General features: G+C 36.9%; 2 protein-coding genes across 3 annotated transcripts; both read left to right on the top strand.

The window, feature by feature from the left end:
- Positions 1 to 15,330: 15,330 nt before the first annotated feature.
- Positions 15,331 to 16,240, top strand: LOC135716926 (SOSS complex subunit C homolog). Of its 2 annotated transcripts, XM_065239036.1 has the most exons (4): positions 15,331 to 15,386; positions 15,568 to 15,659; positions 15,726 to 15,844; positions 15,908 to 16,240. In XM_065239036.1, the coding sequence occupies exons 2-4, from the start codon at positions 15,632 to 15,634 to the stop codon at positions 16,133 to 16,135; spliced, it is 375 nt and encodes a 124-aa protein (XP_065095108.1). In that variant the 5' UTR covers positions 15,331 to 15,386; positions 15,568 to 15,631; the 3' UTR covers positions 16,136 to 16,240. The 2 variants fall into 2 exon arrangements, with proteins under 2 accessions (XP_065095108.1, XP_065095107.1); XM_065239035.1 differs by lacking the exon at positions 15,331 to 15,386 and having other exon boundaries at positions 15,403 to 15,659.
- On the top strand, positions 16,135 to 20,393 carry LOC135716925 (rRNA N6-adenosine-methyltransferase Mettl5-like). Its single transcript, XM_065239034.1, has 3 exons — positions 16,135 to 16,398; positions 19,551 to 19,774; positions 19,848 to 20,393. Exons 1-3 carry the CDS (start codon positions 16,135 to 16,137, stop codon positions 19,996 to 19,998), a joined length of 639 nt encoding a protein of 212 aa, XP_065095106.1. The 3' UTR covers positions 19,999 to 20,393.
- The last annotated feature ends 1,471 nt before the right edge of the window (positions 20,394 to 21,864 follow it).

Consider the following 21,864-nt stretch of genomic DNA (forward strand, 5'->3'; position numbering starts at 1 on the left):
CAATAAGTGCTCCGAAGACATCAAAACGATTTGACGGAAACGTGCACTTTTATCACACTTTTTGCATTTTTGGGACAGTCCAGTTTCAGATGCAATCAGCAATATTATACCAATTAAGTACTAACTGTTAGCTACTGTTAGCAGAAACTCATTATTGTTAAAATAATTTACTCATTAATGAGTAAAGCCACTTCCATTAAAAATGGGTTATCTTTTACTCATAAAAGGGTATTTGACTGTTACCGTGCAAGCGTAGGGTTTGTTTTCGTTTTGTTGTTTATTTTTACTTTAGAATGACAGTTCTTGCAGGAAACAAAAAAAATTCTCATAGCTAACAAATCTTAGAGATGAACTAGCCTAAGGCTAAAAATCTCTTAAATAAAGAATTAAAAAAAAAAAAAACATAGCTAACAAAAAATTTCATCTCACTAACACACGCAAATCGCACCAATACGAACCCGCCTGGAGAGGACTATAAATAGATCAATACACATTTTTTATGTATATATGCAGCTGTCAAAAAATGTGTAAATTTGGAAATCTTAAAAAGTGAAAAAAAAATACACATTTTTAGAATGTGGTACCAGTCAAAAAATGTGTATTTTTATACACATTAATGGGTAAAAAAACTTCAAACTTTGGTGTATCTTGCCTTGTTTACGCACGCCATTTGTATATATTTCCTGTTGTACGGAAAATGAAGGAACCACGGTCCAAGCTGGACAGTGCAACGATAGACATACTATAGAGGGTAGGTGATTTATACCCCGTTCACATTACAGCGTATATCACGTGATATACGCTATCTTGCAATGAGCACTCGTACATCTAGTTTTCACTGGAAATCCTATGTATGAGTGTTCATTGCAAGACAGCCTACACACTTAAATTTTTTCGCCGAGATTCCAACAGCCAAGTAGTTCTGCAATTTATTTTGCTGAGATTCAGTAAAACAATTGTCGAGACTTAGCTAATAAATATCATTTTCCTGAGATATCAGCTAACAAACAGATATTTTGCAGACATATCAGCAAAAGTAAATGCCGAGGTAATCGGCTGTTGGAGATTTTACCGAGCTAGATTAAGTGTGCATATAACGTGATATAGACTGTAATGTGAACGGGGTGTTACACTATTTTTATGGTTAAGTTTGAGAAAAAAAAATCATATTCAATGTCCGGTGTCTCGCTTACTTGCTTCATACTGATTTTTGTTTTTTTCCTTAATTTGTTTTCCGTGCTGAGCACCAATTCTACTGACGACAGGAAGGCAGCTCCCACACCTGGATCCTTCCTATCGATCCATCAACTCATGAACCAGGGACCAATGGCTTTACTTCCCTTCCGAAGGAAGGCGTGATTCTCGGCGTGATCAGAGATGTTGTGCCTCAGAACATCCCAGCCGTGCCAACTGGGATTGAACCCAGGCCTGCTGGGATAAGAGGTAATCACGCTTATCACTACACCACCGGCACCGCTACTGAGTTTTTTGATGGCATTCCTTTTTTTTTAATAAAATATTATTGAATTCGAGCAATCTCTATTTTATCATTGACACAAATAAGAAAATTCCGAAGTTAATAAAAAAAAACCATGCGCATCCATTATATTAAAGTTCTATATATGATTAATTTTTACACATTTTGCTGTAAAAACCGTTCTTGAAAAATGTGTAAAAAATACACTTCTATTGACGTTTGCTGGGTTTACACATAAATGTGTAAACGCAGTTTACACATTTTATGATTACCCGACCAACCGTTCGTGAAACTTCTTCAAAGTTCTTTATTCGCCTTGACACCAGTCCCGAAGTGACGTTTCTTCACACACATTTTGACAGTTCTTTATGGGGTTTTGCGTTGGAGTGAGAGAATAAGAAAAAGTCCGCCATGTTGCACACATAGACTGACAGTTACATATGAGATTTTTCCATAGGAGTAAAGAGTTACAGAGCTCTCGTCAACGTCAATACATTTATGTCGGCAATTCTTTACTTTAAATTTTTTATGATTTCGATGTACACATATAAAAATCTTTATTGATCGATACTTAAATTTAAGATTATTCCTTCATCGGTCATATGATAGTTATCTATAAAGGTGCTATACTAAATTTCTTTTAATTTCGATTTGTCACATGGACTTTAGTATTCTTTACAAATATTCATCAATAAATATTTAATTACTGATATCATCGTAACTTTGAACTTTGACAAAGAACAACAAAGATTGCCATCGATGCACATTTATAATCTCCTTGTTATCAATTTGCATCGCTGGTTAAAGAGAGTTCGAGACACGCCAGGTGACAGATGGCAATGTTTATATTATTTATCGACATATTCGGCATTTCATCGGAAGAAGCAATCTGCCGGTAAATGAACGAGAAGACCGATGGCCGCGACGCAGCAAATGTTTCCGATTGTGGTGGGAATTTGGGACCCAATGAGTAAAATCGATACCTTTTTGACCTCTATTACACCTACATGGCTGACTGGTTGATGGTTATGACAAATAAATATTGAATTCATGTATGAAAAGATTTACAGAAATTTCAACACTCCACATACTAGAGTGTGTTTGCCTGTCATTGATAAGCTCATCAACAGCAGCCGTGGACCCGAGGATTAGCAACCAACAACGAAATCAGTACACCCCAGATGGCATGGGATCGAAACTAGAAACTATGCAGATAAAAAATCACAAATAAAATCAGCAGTTGTGCATCGATATTTTGATTTTACAACAGAAATCGATATTTTGATCTGGCAACACAATCGATATTTTAACATTGGTAATAAACGATTCACGATTAGACTTTTAGCATCTTTACAATTTTTCATGAAATGTTGACGATCGCTATCGATTTTTCTTATGAATGGAATCGATCTTCAACGATATATAGAAAATTAAAGAAAATTAACGAAATGGTTGGTCGGGTAGTAATATATTACATCATTATTATTATCACTTAGGCCGTATTCTCGGCAACCTAAGCAGCGACCATCTTTCTATGGTTTTTTTCTCTGAGGAACGCACACATATGCAGTATTGGTGTGTTTACAATTTTTTGCTGCCAGCTGCTCTAACAATTCCAGTCGATAGAATTGTCAAAAACTGTTTTGAAACGCTTTAAAAAAGCTCCAATCTTCTCTAGTGAGACCGACTATTGTGGGCAACATCTTTTTATTCGGCAACCTTTCTATTTGAGCTGCGTGTTAAACTGCTGTGTTTTCATCGGCAACTCGAAATCAGCAGCATTTTATAGTGCGTGTGTTTCATTTCAAGAAAACCCTGCTAGATTGCTTTTTCTCAGTGGTAAAAACATAATCAATTTGAAGCTGAAAGCCTAAAGAATCATTTTTATGCATTCAGCGAAGTGTTTTCGTAAGAAAATCCAGTGTAATTATAGCGTTTCAATTTGGGTTGCCGAAAATAGTCTGTCATGCCGAAGCCGTCATTTCCCCTATATAATACGAGGGGCAATTCACTGCTCTCAAAAATGAATCGAAAATACGTGAATGAAAAAAATACACAAAAATTCATCATAACTCGTCATTACTCAAAAAAATGCAAAAAATAAAAAAATTCGGAAAAAAAATACACAGTAAATAAAAATACACGATAATTCACCATTTGCACGAAACATTCGAAATATTTACAATCAAAATGCTGAATTCGGACAAAATGCGTAAATTTATTATTTTATATTTTAATCCGAGCTCGAATCACAAAACAATGCATTAATGAGTAGGATTTCACCAATTTTTAAGAAAAGTGCCTTAAATCGTTTATTAAATTAAAAAAACATTAATGAGTAGTTGTGACCCAAATATAAGTAACGAAGGCGTAACAGACTTGGTAACAGATGCTTATTTATGCGTAATGAGCGAGGTAAGGGGCTGTTCATGAACTACGGGGGGGGGGAGGGGTTAGTTGGCAATTATCCACGGCCCATACACATTTTTAATGTTTTGTATGGACAATTGTCAACGTAGGTGGGTGGGGTGGCTCAAGAATCCCAAAAATCTGTCTACGTAACTAATGTCAAGCCCCTAATGAGTTTATGAGTTAAACCTATTTTCTTTAAATTGGGTGAAATTCTACTCATCAGTGGGTATTTCAAAGTTAGCGTGTGCTGTGCATTTGTCAAACAAAACGTCAACATTGTGAGTTTGATCCGTTTGATTATCGGTTCGAGTGGTAAACATAAACACTGAATTGACAGAAAACACTTATAACTGATTTTCAATACATTAATGCATAAAAATACACTTTTATTTTTCTAATACACAGAAAATTACATATATTCAAAAAGTGCAAAATAATACATTAATACGCAAAATACACGTTTATTCGATAAAAAATACTTCAATACGTTCATCAATACGTTGGCCTGTATCGAAAATACACAAGTGAATCGCCCCTCGATATAATACATATTATCATCAACTTGAATTACGTTGATCGATAGCATTTTTTTGCTGTGTATTTCGATGAGTTTTTTTTTCTTTTTTCCGTGTATGTACCCTATTTCCCAACACGGTAACCAGGGTAAACACATTAATGTGTAAAATTTCACACATTTCGTGAAAAAAGGAGCCTACTCACAAAATGTGTAAACTGCGTTTACACATTTATGTGTAAACCCAGAAAACGTCAATAGAAGTGTATTTTTTACATATTTTTCAAAAACGGTTTTTACAGCAAAATGTGTAAAAAGTAATCATTTCTAGAACTTGAATATAACGGGTGCGCATGGTTTTTTTTATTATCTTCGGAATTTTCTTATTTGTGTCAATGATAAAATAAAGATTGCTCGAATACAATAATATTTTATTAAAAAAAAGGAATGCCATCAAAAAACTCAGTAGCGGCGCCGGTGGTGTAGTGATAAGCGTGATTACCTCTTGTCGTGACGGCAGCCTTTCCGTACACAGCAAAAAAAAATGTAATATCGATCAACGTAATTCAAGCTGATGTACGAAATAATGATGTAATAGCAAAAAGCAAATACAATATTACATCAATGGATGTAATTTTGTTCGCAAAATCGATGTACATCGTACAACGTTATATTACACAACCGATGGATTGACCTGGTTGCAGCAGTTTGGATGTAATATTCAACAACTTTTTTTGCTGTGTACTTCAATGCACATCCAATCGTCTCAACTATCGTTAACAGAATGCTCGAAATTCATTAAAAGCTTTCCGTTGATGCGATGTGCGGGTCGACTTTCACGAGGTTCGAGTTCAGAGCTTTTTCTCTCTCTTTATTTCAACACGAACATAAAGCTCGATCGTATCCGTTATACGGTATTCGTTTTCCGCATATAACCGATTATCATTCAGTTTCGATCGTTTATTTCGTTATCGTTAGGGGTGTATCCACGTTTGAATAGCGCGTTCGTTGCACGTTCAAATAAATAGCATAATTTTATTCATAATATAACCTACATCTACTACATTATTCCCCTTGTCTACTCTCATGTCAGAAGCTGTCAGTTTCTTTGTTAATTAAAAGTAATTCTACACTATCTCATCAACCTTTCAAATAATAACCAAATGTATGAATCCGAAAGCAGCTGTTTTTAAATGTACACAAAATTTTCAATTCTTCGAGATTCAGAATGCCATTCCATGCCTCGTACCATAAAATAGATAATATTTCATCAGAGCTTGCTCCTTCTTTTCCAAATAATTTAAAATATATTTAGATCAGTTCAAGAGCAAATTTTCATTACGTCGAATGTAACAAAGGTAAACAAAGTCGAGCTATCAGTGTCAATCGATGCTCCTACTATTACACTATATACTGTCCGAATATAGGATCACATCCCATTTTTAAATTTATTTACCAGTCGAATTGCTTTTTGACGTAATCACCTTCCGATCAAAATAGTTTTCGATGTTACTTAAGTCACCCGATTTCTATGGAGATGCCGTTTGCCTTAAGTAACAGCACTGAGAAACCCGTGAAAAGTGTACTTTCGTCGTTTCGCTTTCTCATTATTAAAGTGAATAAATCGAACTGTTTGTTGCTAAGATGATTTCGGTGGTCCTAAAATGATGAATAGGCTGCACGTAAGGAGACGTAATTGATAATTCTCTCGAATATCCTGGTAAATACACTTTGACTTAAGTAACAATAGGGGCCACCAAACGACGTATAATAACTTTTGACTCAAAAACCATTATTTCTTAGCATGAAAGCTAGCGATTTGCCTTTGTATGATTAAAACCCGGCTAAATATGTTAAACATTGCTATCACTATGAGATTATATGTGTTTAATTGGAAATAGGAATAACTTTTCAGTCATCAAAACAAAACTTTATTTTTCTCGGATCGGTGCGAATGTTACTTACGACATAATGAAAATTTGCTCTTGAGTTATTCAATCTACTTATTTTTTTTGAATTATGATTTATATGTATGAACCATGTGGCTACAAACCCATACAAAAAATCAATCACAATTCACTTAGTTAGTTTTGTGCCTTTCCGTTTATTTTTATCATGCTATTACCATTAATTTAATTTGTCTCCACCCTGCTTGTAGTCGAGTGATTTATAGAGTGCAGTGGTATGGACCGATTAAACATCAAAATACTCAATAGAGACCTCCCGCGCCTTTACTTTTGCATTAATTTTTTTATAGATATAGCACAGACAAACAGACATAACACTCGCAAGTTTTTCATCGAACAAGCATTTAACGGTCAATTTAAAAGTATCGTAGTTGGTAGTACCCCCACCTGTGGCGCGCATAGTCAATTCCCTTGCTTTTGACGTTAACACACTACCACCATCTGTTCAGCGTAGTGCCCACCACAGTGTACTCAACAGATGGCGGTAATGTTTTAGCGACGATGTTTTACAGTAAGAAATATTCAATGTGTTATGTCTGTTTGTCTGTGGATATAGTGTTCTTTTGCCCATTTTTTTTCATTGACTTTCATTACCATTCACTTTTTCTATTTACTAGTGTCCGTTTTCCCATTTTTTTCTGTATTGGCTCCCTTCACCCGTTTTATTGTCATAGATACCATTCACTTTTTCCATTGTTTTTTGTTATAGGGTCCTCTCGTCTTTTTTTGCTTATTTTTTTTTCTCTACAGGGTGCATTCACCCGTTTCATTGTCAAATATGCCTCTCACTTTTTCCAGTTCTTTTTTTTTTTTTTTAGGGTCATCTCGCCTTTTTTTGCTTTTTTTTTCATAGGGTCCTTTCGCCCGTTTCATTGCCATAGGGACCTCTCGTCCTTTTCTTTTTTTGGCTTCATATATTTTTTTTTGCTTTAGGGTTTTCTCGTCCTTTTTAGCCATAGGGACCTCTCACCTTTTTTTTTCTTTTTGGCTTATTTTTTTTTCAATGGGTCTCACTCGCCTTTTTCTTTTTTTTTTGCCTCATCATATGTATACTCAACTATTTATCACCCTAAACGATGAATCTTGCATTTTAACCCACTTTTCAACCCACTCCACCCTTTTTTCCAAACTTCTATGCGCACTAACCTCAGGTGTCGCCTCCCTACTTTTTTTTTCTAAAGTTCACTAACCACATATTGTATCCGCACACAGAAAAAAAAGTTGTTGAATATTACATCCAAACTGCTGCAACCAGGTCAATCCATCGGTTGTGTAATAAAACGTTGTACGATGTACATCGATTTTGCGAACAAAATTACATCCATTGATGTAATATTGTATCTGCTTTTTGCTATTACATCATTATTTCATACATCAGCTTGAATTACATTGATCGATATTACATTTTTTTTTGCTGTGCAAGCCACAATTTACATCCTGAAAACTTCCTTCACTTTGGTTACCCTCTTCGTACTTTTCAAAAATGGCCGTTCGCAATATAGACAACATACTTACAAATTCCAAAGCCAAATCCGCCTACCTCCTGCGCCATTGTCGTGACGGCAGCCTTTCCGTACTTCAATGCACATCCAATCGTCTCAACTATCGTTAACAGAATGCTCGAAATTCATTAAAAGCTTTCCGTTGATACGATGTGCGGGTCGACTTTCACGAGGTTCGAGTTCAGAGCTTTTTCTCTCTCTTTATTTCAAGTCGAACATAAAGCTCGATCGTATCCGTTATACGGTATTCGTTTTCCGCATATTGAGTTCTCCAAGCAGGATCTCACGAACACTACACTAATAACATAATTTCACACACACTAGCGTATACTGTCATGTGCACGGTAAGAATCAAACATCCATTTATGAGTAAAAGTGAACCCATTGCCAATAAAAGCGGCCCCACTAATTAATTAGTAGTTAATTATGCCAATTAAGTAGTAACTGTTAGCTGCTGTTAACAGAAACTCATTGTTGTTAAAATAATTTACTCATTAATGAGTAAAGCCACCTTTATCACAAAAGGGTACTTGACTGTTACCGTGCAAGCCTAGGGTTTGTTTTCGTTTTGTTGTTTATTTTTACTTTAGAATGACAGTTCTTACAGCAAACAAAAAATTTCTCACAGCTAACAAAAAATTTCATCTCACTAACCCACGCAAATCGCACCAATACGAACCCGCCTGGAGAGGACTATAACCAACAATATAACCAATACCAACTATCGATTTCAAATTGGCTCACTACTTGACTAGCCTATTGGTCCCAAGCAAATCGACTAACGTACCCCATTCTAGTATAAATTCCATTACTACACTATGTTTGTTTTGATTCGCTATGAAAGTTTGACAGATAAAATGAGGGGTTAGTGGATTTTCCTATGTTTCGAGGGGTGATTCGATTAGCTTGGGACCGAAGACAGTACCAGAGCTGAGCCAAAAAGTTGAGCTCGTTTCTTCGTGACCTTCTGGTCTTAGAGTTACCTCTATGCTATAACCGATTATCATTCAGTTTCGATCGTTTGTTTCGTTATCGTTAGGGGTGTATCCACGTTTGAATAGCGCGTTCGTTGCACGTTCAAATAAATAGCATCATTTTATTCATAATATAACCTACATCTACTACACCTCTTACCCCAGCGGGCCTGGGTTCAATCCCAGTCGGCACCGATAGGAAGGATCCAGGTGTGGGAGCTGCCTTCCTGTCGTCAGTAGCATTGGTGCTCAGCACGGAAAACAAATCAAGGAAAAAACAAAAATCAGTATGAAGCAAGCAAGCGAGACACCGGACATTGAATATGATTTTTTTTTCTAAAACTTAACTATGAAAATAGTATAAATCACCTACCTTCTAGCACAAACGAAGTGAAGAAGAAGAAGAAGAAGAAATAGCTTTCAAAATTCTGAGACTTCGAACAGCTGTTAAGATTTCATGCTTACAAAATTATTAAGATCCGAGTCTAGGAAAACTCTTCAAACTAGAAATTTTGAGTCATACGGCACGAGTTGAACCTTAGCTTGTTAACCGAACTTGTGCTGCATAGGTGGAAAAGATTACTCCGTTGAAAACTTCATCTGCATGATGACTGGATAGTTTGATAACTGGTACTTGTCGATGACGATGATCTCGTTCAATTAACCAATTTGACAGGGACATCCACTCCGAAACGCATGTTAGCTCCACTACCCGCACCCGTACCGGAAAATGTTTTACCTCTCCGGAACCGGTTCGAGTTGCCAAACGAAAACGCCACACACAGCAGTAATTGGAAGCCGATCGATTCGCATATTCGTTTCAATGCGCCGCCTGTTTGGAAAGGATTCCCCGCGACATGAGGGAGCGGCACTACGCGAAGCATGCCGGCACAGAACAGAAGGGGAAGTGCAAACAAATCGGTGAATCAAAAAGTGCTCGTTTTTCTGCTCAACGAGCGATGTGATGTGGTAGCGTTCCACATGGGCTTTCTATGTGCACTCACACTATCATAGCATGCTGCCTATCTTAACTGCAGGCCGAAGATGCCTTCTACCGCTAGGTGCGCTAGTGTTCGCAAATGACCAGTGGAGCCACTTTCTGATTCGAAGTTCCACTCCTGTGATGCCGGCCTTACCTATCGGGTTGATATCGATCCAGTGGTCGATCTGTGCACCGGCAAGTGACGATCTACTGCGGTAAATGCAACGTGCCTAAGAAATCGTCTCTCGGATTAGTATTCCACCGGTTGGTTTGGCCGAGGGTTTGGCATGATAAAACACAACCAGTACTCGTACTGTCTGGTTCTGCAGAAGAAAAGACGATGCCGAAGCAGACAAAACTGATATCGCAACAGGCAGCTTGGGTGCAACAAGCGCAAGTCATTGACTGCTCAACATCGTGTTCTTGTAAGCAAATGTTAACCCTATGTGTTCACCCCTAATCATTTTGGCCTATGGTCTTTCATTATACAAAAGAAGTGCAGACGACATAATGACATACTGTTTGACAACAGGCTCTCCCTTTCAATTTTCGTTAGATAAAAAGAGATAACAGGTGGTACCCCCTGCCTTAATCTAGTACATATGAGTAGATAGTGTTGCCGTGAGGTACACTCGAAAATTTTAAATGTAAGTGCGTCAAATCAAATTTCGAGCCGCTCCGTCTGTCACTTCGTTTGTGCTAGGAGAGCCTTTTGCTGAACAAAATGAAGTGATTTGCTGTGTCTGCAATGTATTTACACTGTACAATTTGAGTTATTCCCCTGCAAACTATTGAAAGATAGCAATGACGTCATTAGTCGACATTCAAACTTGATGTTTACAACCGAGAGTATATTACCATAGAGGTAACTCTAAGACAAGTAGGTCCCGAAGAAACGTGCTCAACTTTTTGGCTCACCTCTGGTACTATCTTCGGTCCCAAGCTTGTCGAATCACCCCTCGAAACATAGGAAAAACCAATAACCCCTCATTTTATCTGTCAAACTTTCATAGCGAATCAAAACAAACATTGCGTAGTACTAGAATTTCGACTAGAATAGGGTACGTTAATCGTTTGCTTGGGACCAATAGGCTACTAAAGTGGTGACAATTAAATTTGCTTCTAAATTTACCAGTAAATAACCGTTTCGGTCTGCAAGGCCAATCATTAAGAATATTTGACTTGTTAACGTCCGTTTCATGCAGTATGCTTTTCAAGCGAATCAAAGTAGACTGTTTCCACCGTTGTTGAATTTCGTCAAACGGATCAAGATTATTTCTTAGCCAGTTTTTGTCTGATGATAGTCCCTCAATTTCTGTATGAATAAAACAATGTTTCACTGATTACATTACAACACTGCTTTCAAACGTCAATGTTGATAGTATCTCGATGAACATTTCAAATGGTCCTATCTGCTTTGATCGATTCTCTTCATCAACTTTCTCTTTTCATAACCACTGTTATGCAAACAGATTTTGCGCTAATTCTACCACATAGTTTGATAAAGGAGGTTCTTATCTCGCGTCCAAAACGTCAAATACAACAGTGAAAGGTTTTGCAGCTGAGTTATTGACGAAAGAGAAAGTCGATGAAGAGAATTGATCAATGCAGATAGGACCTTTTGAAATGTTATCTGTTTGTTTTTAATGAACATCCCAGATATAAAAAAATACCCTCAATTAGGGTGCAGCTAGAGTGGACGTCACGCGCGATGCGTGATAATTTAAGCAAATTGGAATTAATCAATTTGGGAATTGTTTTAATAAAACGACATTTCATACCTAGCTTAGCAACTCACCGTCTGATGAAAGATTGGATACCTTTGCCTTACACTCTTTCCAGTGATCAATAATTGTTGCTCGCCGGCTTATGAGTGATTTGTTGTTTCTGTTGTGGAATCTGTCGTATAATAGTCCTGAAGGGTGCATCTTATTGGCTGTGAAGTCACGCGGGTTCTAGTAGGTTTCCTGAAATAACCGAAATATTAGAATATGTATAACCGTGATAAACAGCTGAAAAATTACAGCTATTTCAGGTGGGAATCGCGCAGCAATCTATTGTGCGAAACGTTCCATGTCAGCAAGGTTGAAGTAATTATCGTTGGAAATATAGTAGTCGACTACAGTATGGGCCAAAAAGCGCTTGTGCTCAACATCTAGCCTGTGATTAGCTTTGTAGTGTTGGGTGACTATTTTCCCTTTTCGTTTCTCTGCAATATGTCGAGAAACAAATTGTTTGTCACAGCTGTAGGGAGCAATTTGCGTTTGAAAGGTCCTGGCTGAGTATTGTAGACGTTTTCCTGTTGAGAACTCGACGGAGTTGGTTCGTTCAGCTGGTTGATGGAAGGTGGTCGAAATAATACGCTTTCATCCCAATGTTCCAGCTTAGAACGTAGCGAATGTTTGTGTCCGGTCCATTTTATTACCGAAAACACATCGTTCAATGCCTTTTCGTCAAGGTCTTTCAAATACGACAAGGTTATTCCGTGGTCTGCAATGTGCATGTTATAAATAGTCAATCGAATAATTGTTTCAACTTACTAATTAGGATGGCATAAACAGTGGGATCCAGATCCCAATCCTCTACCAAAAGATTCCGGAGCTCCGGTATTTCATCTGCCTCTAAGCCCAAAATAAACATCCATTGAATTTATAATACGCTATGTTTATATTTATGTATTCTTACCGTTGATGAGCTCCACATCAGCAATCATATCGTCAATAATTATTTCCACTTTTTCGTCTGCCATTAGCTCCAACTTAAAAAACAACAGCTTCCGCTGATGTGTACTTGTCAACTGCTCTTTTTTTTTCAAAATGGTGGTTATGCAAGAATCTGCAGTTACCATGGTTCGCTATGAAATAGTAATCACTTTATTTTTCCATTGAACATTATTTCTGTTGATATTACTATATGCAGATGGCAACATGGTAAATTTGAAGTTATTATTTTAACCATGAATGTTATTAATGGTACTATGCTCAATTTTAAGGGGAGCATAGTAATTTTGTTGAAATCATAGTCGTTTTGAAATAAATTTTGATAGATTTTACTACACACAAACAACGAAAATTGTATTAATAAAAATAATGCATTTACAAATTAAAAGTTTCTCAAAATTTGTAGATTCAACAGCAAAAAGATTCAAAATAAAAGTTAGCTTTTTTAATTGAAAGTTTTTCTTTTACTTTTGATTCGTGGTTTTAAAAGTACATATTTTTAAAACAAAAGTTGTTAAACTGTCAAAAGTACCCCTCTGCGATGTTTTTCCTGGCTGCACTGACATCTCATATGCCGCCTTTTCTGCTAGTCTGGCCGCTGTGAACATGAAATCCAGCTCTGAAGTTACCACAAGAGTCAGGATTCTTCTGTGGGATACCAGACACTGAAGTTTTCTTAGTTGGATATTCCGACATTATTTGCTGCTATGTAGAGACCCACGTGAAATTGGCATTCCAAATGGTAAGTACACTATTTTCATTGTTATTGTTATTGGATTTTTAGATTCTTTTTTTATCAGACTATGGAATCTACCAGGAAGAAGTCGCGACAGTTTTCGGTATCGACCTTATCAAATTCCTGTTGGAGAAGGATCAAGCCCTACTGGATAATAACGAAAAAGGTAAATTAAACTTTGATCGGGAGAAGGACGAGAACCCGCTGCCCGTAAAACCCGTCACCAGTTGGTACTTTATGAAGCTGCGGCATAGGATTTACAGATTGCGAAATGGTAAACAATATCAAGCTTGCCTTGCCAGTGTCCGGATTTTGTGTTCCTTCACTCGACCTTTACTTGACGGGATGTGAATATGTGTCTCTTCGTGAATCTCATTGCATAACGCTTGTAAAGGAAATGGATAATAAATGTATTTTAATCTTTTTTTCTTATATCTGAAAACCTTAAATTAAATATTATTTAGAATTTAAAATGAATAAAGTTATTACCACAGACAAACAGACATAACATATTGAATATTTCTCACTGTAAAACATCGTCACTAAAACATTACCGCCATCTGTTGAGCACACTGTGGTGGGCAGTACGGCGTAACAGATGGCGGTAGTGTGTAAACGTCAAACGCAAGGGAATTGACTATGCGCGCCACAGCTGGTGGTACTGCCAACTACGATACTTTTAAATTGTCCGTTAAATGCTTGTTCGATGAACAACTTGCGAGTGTTATGTCTGTTTGTCTGTGTTATTACGGTGAAAATGTGTATTTTTTATTTCAAAATGTTACTTATCGTTTTAACTATATCACATTTTCAAACCAAAACTTCGTCTTGAATTGAAAAGAACCTGATTTTAATTCTATCACTGCCGTGTTTTTAATTTGACAGTAATACAATTTATTTTGAAAGCTTTAACTTTTAAAAGTATAGAGCGAACAATTTTTGATTTAACAGTTGGCTGACTTTTGTTTTGAAAGTCAACCGCTTTCTACCAAAAAGAACCAATGCGAACTTTTAATTCTATCAATGATTTTTTTAATTTTAGCAACGATTTTTCTTTGTGTGTATGAACTGCCCTAATAAAAATTGTATGGTTGATTTGCTTAACGACGTGTTCTGGGTATCATCCAAACCATTTATGGAATAGTTCAATGATTTGGGTTATCGTTCGTTTATGGTTATTTTTTATTAGGGTGGCGTGGTATAATTAAACACGTTTCTACACAGCAAAAAAAATGTAATATCGATCAATGGACCGTATGAATAAAAAGAGTTTACTTTACTTTCCCGTGCTTTTCTTACGGGGAAAGTAAAGTAAACGCTTTTATTCATACGACCTAATGTAATTCAAGCTGATGTATGAAATGATGATGTAATAGCAAAAAGCAGATACAATATTACATCAATGGATGTAATTTTGTTCGCAAAATCGATGTACATCGTACAACGTTATATTACACAACTGATGGATTGACCTGGTTGCAGCAGTTTGGATGTAATATTCAACAACTTTTTTTCTGTGTATGGTATGTGGTACTCGAGGTGGTACTACACTATTTTTATCAGTGTAAAATGAGTATTTCGGATTTCCATTGAACCCATGTTCAATTTACTCATTAATGATTATCTTAAAGTTACAGTGTAAAACGGACAGTTTGGCTGTCAAAGATTTGTTAAGTGCTATTTTATCGATGTCAATCATACAAGGTCTGGAACAACAGGCAGCTTGCTAGTGTTAGAAGCAAAAATGTTGTAAACATTGCTGAGCAAGCGAATGCCGATGTCACGGCAGCACAACATTACATACTGCGATTAGCAGACGTGTCGTCACAGAAAACAGCTGTTTCGTGTAAAAAGATAAACATTGCGATGAAATACGACACCACTAGACATTAAATTTATTAAAATTTAATAAATTTAATATTATTTTCACATTTTACTAATACCAATAAGCCGGTTGGGCCAGACCTTGTATAATTGACATCGCTATTTTATAACTGTTTGTTTACCAGTCTATTTTTCCTGTTCGTAAAATTTATAATGCAGTACCTAATTGCATCTATGCTATTGAATTATATTTTTTTTTGTAAAACACTATCCTGTTGGTAAGGTCAATGAAAAATCATAGATGTTTTAAATCTTTGCTACTGTGCTATCTATAGTTGTCGCGCAACGCAACGCTTAACAGCAGATTTTATATTGCTAAGTAGTTGTCTATGAGTTCTACGGGTTCTCTTGGTTCTCCTGTTCGATTCGCAATCAACATTCATCCTCATCCAACCACAGGTGCTAATTGAACACACAATACATACCCAACTGCTTACTCCCAAGCAAAACAAGTTTATCTTTAATGGCTTTCCCATCATCAAATGCGCAAGGTAAGAATTGCTGGGTCCCGTTTAGGTGATCAGTAATGTTACAAATTTAATTTCCATCACACGTAGCTGACGTTACCAAAAAGATTCTGGAAGATATCCAAATCAAAAAGCAACTCTTGCAGAAGGGCGTGAGTCCAGTGACTCCGAATATCAGCACTACTCCAGCTGGTCTCACGATTCCGCAGGTAAGTTACTCTCGAGAACAAACACGTTTTATGTAGCTTTGATGATATCATCCTTTCTCTTAGTATATTCAAGCAACCAGTCAATCTCAGTCTAATCCACCAGCGGATAATTCTATCAACGCAACGACCAAGGCAGTGTGGAATCAAGCTCTCAGTCAGTCGTACGGGTTTTTCATTCCACAAGACTCGCTGTTCGGGAATAGTATTATTCCCGTATTACCCCGATTCGATAACACACCTGCGGCTGGTACTGGCTCAGGAGGTGCCGCTGCATCAAGCGGAAGTAAATAATGGCATGTTTGAAGTTGAAAAAGTTTGAGGAATTTCTGCAAACGGTTGACGGTTTCGAGAATCCTAAAGTAACGTTGGAACAGTACATTACTCCGTCCCACATAGCGAGTCACATGCTGTACACGATTCAGACCAACTATGACGATTTGGAAAACAAATTGGTCCTTGATTTGGGATGCGGGGCTGGTATGTTGAGCGTGGGAGCATCGCTACTCGGTGCTGCACACGTTGTCGGCGTTGAAATCGATTCGGATGCGATTGAGGTGAGTTGATAAAGATTATTTATGTCAATGATAGTTACATACATAGTGATTTTTGTCTGACTAGCAGTAGCGTTCCTGGAAAATATTAATTGATACCAAGGTTGCAAAGACTCATTTCAGCTAAAATAATGTTTTTCGGAATAATAAAACCAAAAGATGGTATGATGGCATGTTTTACTTGTAACTTACAAGAAGAGGTTACAAAGTATGCGTTGGAAACATAAAACCTGTAAATTTTGCTTTCTATGAGCCACAATCAGCGATTTGCTGATCGCTGAGTGAGTGAGTGAGTGAGTGAGTGAGTTTGTGAAAAATCGCTGATTGTGACTCTCATGAAGTGAAATAAACAGGTTTAATAAGTCAAACACATTCTTTGCAACCTCTTCTTGTATCCTACCAATTCAAAATTTGATCATGGCATCTAATTATTTCATAATTTAGAAAAACATTGTTTTAGCTGAAATGAGTCTTTGCAACCTTGATTGATACATTTACTATGATTTCTACTAAATTCCCTGTTACTTTACAAACAGCGTAAATGTAGGCTTCGGCACCCATTGACTGTTTTCGGCAACAAAAATTTATACGGTAATTTAACTGTTTTTTCTCTTTTTTCTGAATGTATTCAACGGATTCCTTAAACTTGCAGCTTCAATCTGATAAGGGTTTTAGGGCTGAGCAAACGCATTTTTACAGTTATTTCTTGAAATGAAACACGCACTACAAAATGCTGCTGATTTCGAGTTGCCGATAATACAGCAGTAGATTAATAAACAGATCAAATGGAAAGATTGCCGAAGAAAAAGAGGCTGCCGACAATAGTTACACTCAGTTTTGAACATTTCTATCAATTAGAATAGATAAAACATCAAGCAGCAGCTGAATGTAAACAACCAAACACGGAAAATGTGTGCTTTATATACATAAAAAGCCCATAGTAGCGCTAGAACATTCTTAGGCTGTTCCAATAGGGGAATTTTCTATTAAATTTTCAAATAACCCTGCTATTCCAGCGTACGAAATCACCTTTTTGCTCGTTCCAAAAATTGGTTGCTCTGTCTTAATAATTTTTTTTTTTCACTCAGTACCAGCCGCAGTACATTTTGTTTGAGCTCACTTTAACATTTCCCAGTGACAGGGAATTTGCGCGTAATTTGCGTTTGGTGTGGACTTTGCTGGACGTTTTAATAGCTCTGTGGCGCGGATTTTACGGAAAGCTTTTCAAATAAAATGAAACCATTGTTATGATTGATTTTTCAACTATCGATTTTATTCAAGTGGACATATCAACTATTAAAAATACGTCGCTCAGCAAGTTTCTGATTCATTTTGTTAATAATAATTACTATACAAATGATTTTATTGTATTTTTATTTCTAGATTCTTATAATTATTAATAATTCTCATCTAATTTACTCAGCTATTTAAAAAAGTGAATTGGTTGCTGGATAAATTCATTGGACTTTAAGTTCAATGAATAGTGAAAAGTGCAACGAATATTCATCCATCTTAATATCCCAAGTAACAAGTTTGGTTTTATGAGGGTTCTGTAGAACATGATTTGGACTTGTAGAATGTTATAAAACCTCTATAAAGCTTACAATGTTACTTGGGATAGGTCATGAGTGGCAATATATTGCGTTAGCGTTAGCGTTGTTATGATATACTTCGTAGATTTGATACTAGCGACACTCACGTCTCTTCTGAAATTCTCAGTTAGACTACTTTCAGGAATAATGCTGGGGAGTAAACATTGGTTCCAATCTAAACAAGAGTAACAGAAGCATGACCGTCGCTATTCCCGGCCACGCCCATCTTTACCATAACTAGGGATAGGGAAGGAAATGTTGATGTAGTACTTACTTAACGAGAGGCCACCGACTTAGCGACACCCTCATAAGTGCTACGGAGTTGGAGGGTTGGGTAGGGTATTCGGTTAGGATTCACCTCAAGTTGGCGATGCAACCAAAAGTATGTATTGTTTATTTGTTGTTTATTTAATCTCTCGATAGCCGGCTATCGAAAGAACACATTCATTTTGTTTAGTGATCATGAATTTTAAGAGTCCTGACGGAGAGGTTGGGATTAAACCCATGATGGTCATGAGTGGCAATATATTGCTTTTCGAAAACTAAACTTTCCTAAAACCTTGAGGAATCCCGGGGTAAGCGGAACTTCAGAAACCAAGACAGGCAACTAACTCCCTGAAACAACCTGTAAAATCTGGAATTTTAAAAGTCCTGGAAAATTCTGGAATCATCAGGGAATTTTGTCGCTAATCAGGTAATTTGGTAAAATAAGTTTATTGGAGTTGTTGAATCTGTTTCTTTTTTTTTCTATTCATAAGGTGCAAAGTTTTGAAAGTCCTTCTAAACTAACTTCTAAACCCTCTTCATAAACCTAAAAAAAAAGTTTTAGTAGATAGCAAGAAGATTGATGAAGATTTTGTTACTGTAAAAAAAGTGGAGAGCGATGCGAGTAGATGGAATTAGATGCAAGAGATGAAAAAAGATTTCTAGTAGATAGATTCGCTGGCGTGAGATTTTTCGACCATCTAAAATTGTGATTTAGATGTGTCGCACCCTAGGTATATTCAGAGTTTGGGGAAAGTTTTTTTTTCATTTCGTTTATTTGGTAGGCTCAAATGTCGTGAAAGCAACTCAACGGAGCTAAGTAACATGTAATACAAACAAAAATTGTATTCAAAATACATATTATTACGAGTTTTTCTTCCTGGGCGGCGACTTAGCGAATCTCGCCCGTGCTCGCCACTTCCGTTTTTGCTACTGTTTCTGAACGTCGGTTTCAGTTGTTTGTTCTCAACTACTCTCCTCGGCCGTCGGGGTAGTCGCGTCCATTTCGACCACCCAAGCAACACATATGTTCTATAACAGTTCATATAACCTTTCTGGTTATATCAGTTACTCAACATAATTCTATGAATTTGTGTTACTTAGGCACATTTTCCTCCAGCACGTGTAACTCTTGTTCACTCTTTGATCAATGCAAGACAGCTTTTATTTATTTCATGCTTTCGTATATAAGGCAATCGACACAAAGGAGAGATCAACGATGCCCTATAGGAGAATACAATCGGTTCGTTAAGCGTTTTCTAAAATAAATTTATCTCTCTCTATCTTTCTCTCTCGAAGATTTTCAAGAGTAACATTGAAGGATTCGAACTAGACAACGTAGATTGTGTGCAGTGGGATGTACTAGGAATGGAGGGGATTGATTTTGACCGCAAGTTCGACACGGTACTTATGAATCCACCATTTGGAACAAAGCAAAACAGTGGTATTGATATGAAATTCCTTCGTATTGGCCTTGCACTTGCTAAACATAGAGTATATTCACTTCACAAAACGTCCACTAGGTAAGTTACCTAAAACAAAAAAAAACAAAGCTTTCCGAAATCTTTTCTAACACTTGTATTATTGTATTTTTAGAGAACACATAAAGAAAAAAGCTATTGAATGGAACGTTAAAGCCAACGTTGTTGCAGAATTGAAATACAACCTTCCTCAGACTTATAAGTTTCACAAACGTTCAAGTGTGGATATCGCTGTAGATTTATGGCGGTTTGAAATGAGTAAATAGCATTGAAAACATTGCAATTATTTTATAATCTTTTTTGCATGCAATTACTAATAAAACAACAAGATTGCTTTGTAATAAAACAAAACATCGTTGATTCTCGAGAAAAAAGGTTGGTCATCCTACGTTCATAAAAGAGAAGAAGCCCTTTCATCACAGTTTAATATACATCTCAAGATTTATTCAAAAACAAGTCCCTGTGCCAACGGTAAATCAGGAGAATGGTTTACAGTGATCGTTGATCGACGAACGTATTGCTTCCAAGCATCGGATCCTGATTCACGACCACCACCGGTATGCTTCTCGCCTCCGAATGCACCTCCGATTTCCGCTCCAGACGGAGACGTGTTGATGTTGACAATTCCACAGTCGGATCCACCCTCACCGATCCACTGTAATTAGATAAAAACATGTTTTAACTTCAATCAGTCTATAGGGTCATGTGGAACATAGTGATAAAGGGGGACTTTAATAACGTAGCACATTTTTATCCAATTTTGAACCATTCGTTCCTCATAGCGTATTGGCCTATATTTTATACACGGCTGTTTATAACTTTTGAAAACCTTCACTCAAAAAATTCCAAACATTTGTAATGACGAATTTCCATGTGAAAGTCCACATGATTTTCATGTCAACACACATAAACACAATCCACTCAGAAGTAGACATGACATTTATGTGTCAAATGAATTGTATGTGTTTTCACACATGGCTTTTATGTGTACATTAATAGCGAATTCGTTTATTATCGGGGTTTTGGAACCAGTTCCAACCCAGTGCGAAAACGAACTTTTTGTCAATGCGAACCTCAACCTGAGCTAGGTTTTAAAAACAAACGAGCAAACTGACGTTTGCCAGAAAACAAGCAGACCCAATCTTGATACCCGATCCAGGTTGGAACTGAATAATAAACGAATTCGCTATAAGGCTCTGAGTCATTTCGTGGATTATTTTAACTTTTGGATAAAATTGGGTAGATGGAAAGTTATCGATTAACCCTGCTATCCGAGCGTGGTTATTTCCGAGTGAACACTTCAGGAAGACTGGAGGAAACTTTCAAAACCTCAGCCAGTGCCGTAAGTGCCAGGGATGGGGTCACGGAACTAAAAATTGCTACATGCCAGCTAAATGCATGAATTGTGGTGATTCCTCTCACACAAAGGACGACTGTCCTATGAAGGAAGATCCTAAGAAATTTATATGTTCAAATTGTGGTAAAAACCACAAATCCAATTTTTTGAATGTAAGACTCGCAAAGCGATCCTTCAATCTTGATCTAAGCGACAGGTAGGAAACGCTCCACGTTTCCGAACAGGTACAAATTACTCTGCTGTTAACAACGGTCAGCGAGGAACAAATTCTACATTCGTACCCGAGGTACAAATATCACCCCTGATTCAAATTTATCATCTATACCTACTCCCCTCGCTGCTAACAATGTTCAGCGAGTTAATGGAGCTACCTATGCTGCTATTGCAGCGGGTAGTAATCAAAAAACTAACCAACGTTCTAACGGAAATTTTGACAATTTTGACTTAGGAAGCATTACTGCCCCTAAAATGGAATTTTTACAGAAATCATTAATTGACATGATTGATGCTATTCAAACTGGAGTAACATGTGCAAACAATTTTGTCATGACTTTAAAATTCAGTAATGGATTTTAAAGCATTAAATATTTTAAATTGGAATGCTCGATCTCTTAAAGATAATGAAGACGAGCTATTTAACTTTTTGAGAGTTCATAACGTGCATATTGACGTTATAACTGAAACGTTCCTTAAACCTGACGCACATTATTTCATTTATAGAAATGATCGTATTGATGGACCCTGTGCAGGCGTTGCCATCATTGTTCATAGATGA

This window comes from Ochlerotatus camptorhynchus, unplaced genomic scaffold (genome assembly GCF_037179485.1).
Source record: "Ochlerotatus camptorhynchus isolate MF236.1 unplaced genomic scaffold, CSIRO-AGI_Acam_v1.1 ptg001421l, whole genome shotgun sequence".
In the NCBI taxonomy this organism is placed as follows: Eukaryota; Metazoa; Arthropoda; class Insecta; order Diptera; family Culicidae; genus Ochlerotatus; species Ochlerotatus camptorhynchus.

Coding starts and splice junctions, on each gene's coding strand:
- LOC135716925 (XM_065239034.1), top strand. CDS start 16,135: ATGGCATGTTTGAAGTTGAAAAAGTTTGAGGAATTTCTGCAAACGGTT. Junction 16,399..19,550: donor TCGATTCGGATGCGATTGAG/GTGAGTTGATAA, acceptor TCTCTCTCGAAG/ATTTTCAAGAGTAACATTGA. Junction 19,775..19,847: donor CTTCACAAAACGTCCACTAG/GTAAGTTACCTA, acceptor TTGTATTTTTAG/AGAACACATAAAGAAAAAAG.
- LOC135716926 (XM_065239036.1), top strand. CDS start 15,632: ATGGCTTTCCCATCATCAAATGCGCAAG. Junction 15,660..15,725: donor CCCATCATCAAATGCGCAAG/GTAAGAATTGCT, acceptor CATCACACGTAG/CTGACGTTACCAAAAAGATT. Junction 15,845..15,907: donor CTGGTCTCACGATTCCGCAG/GTAAGTTACTCT, acceptor CCTTTCTCTTAG/TATATTCAAGCAACCAGTCA.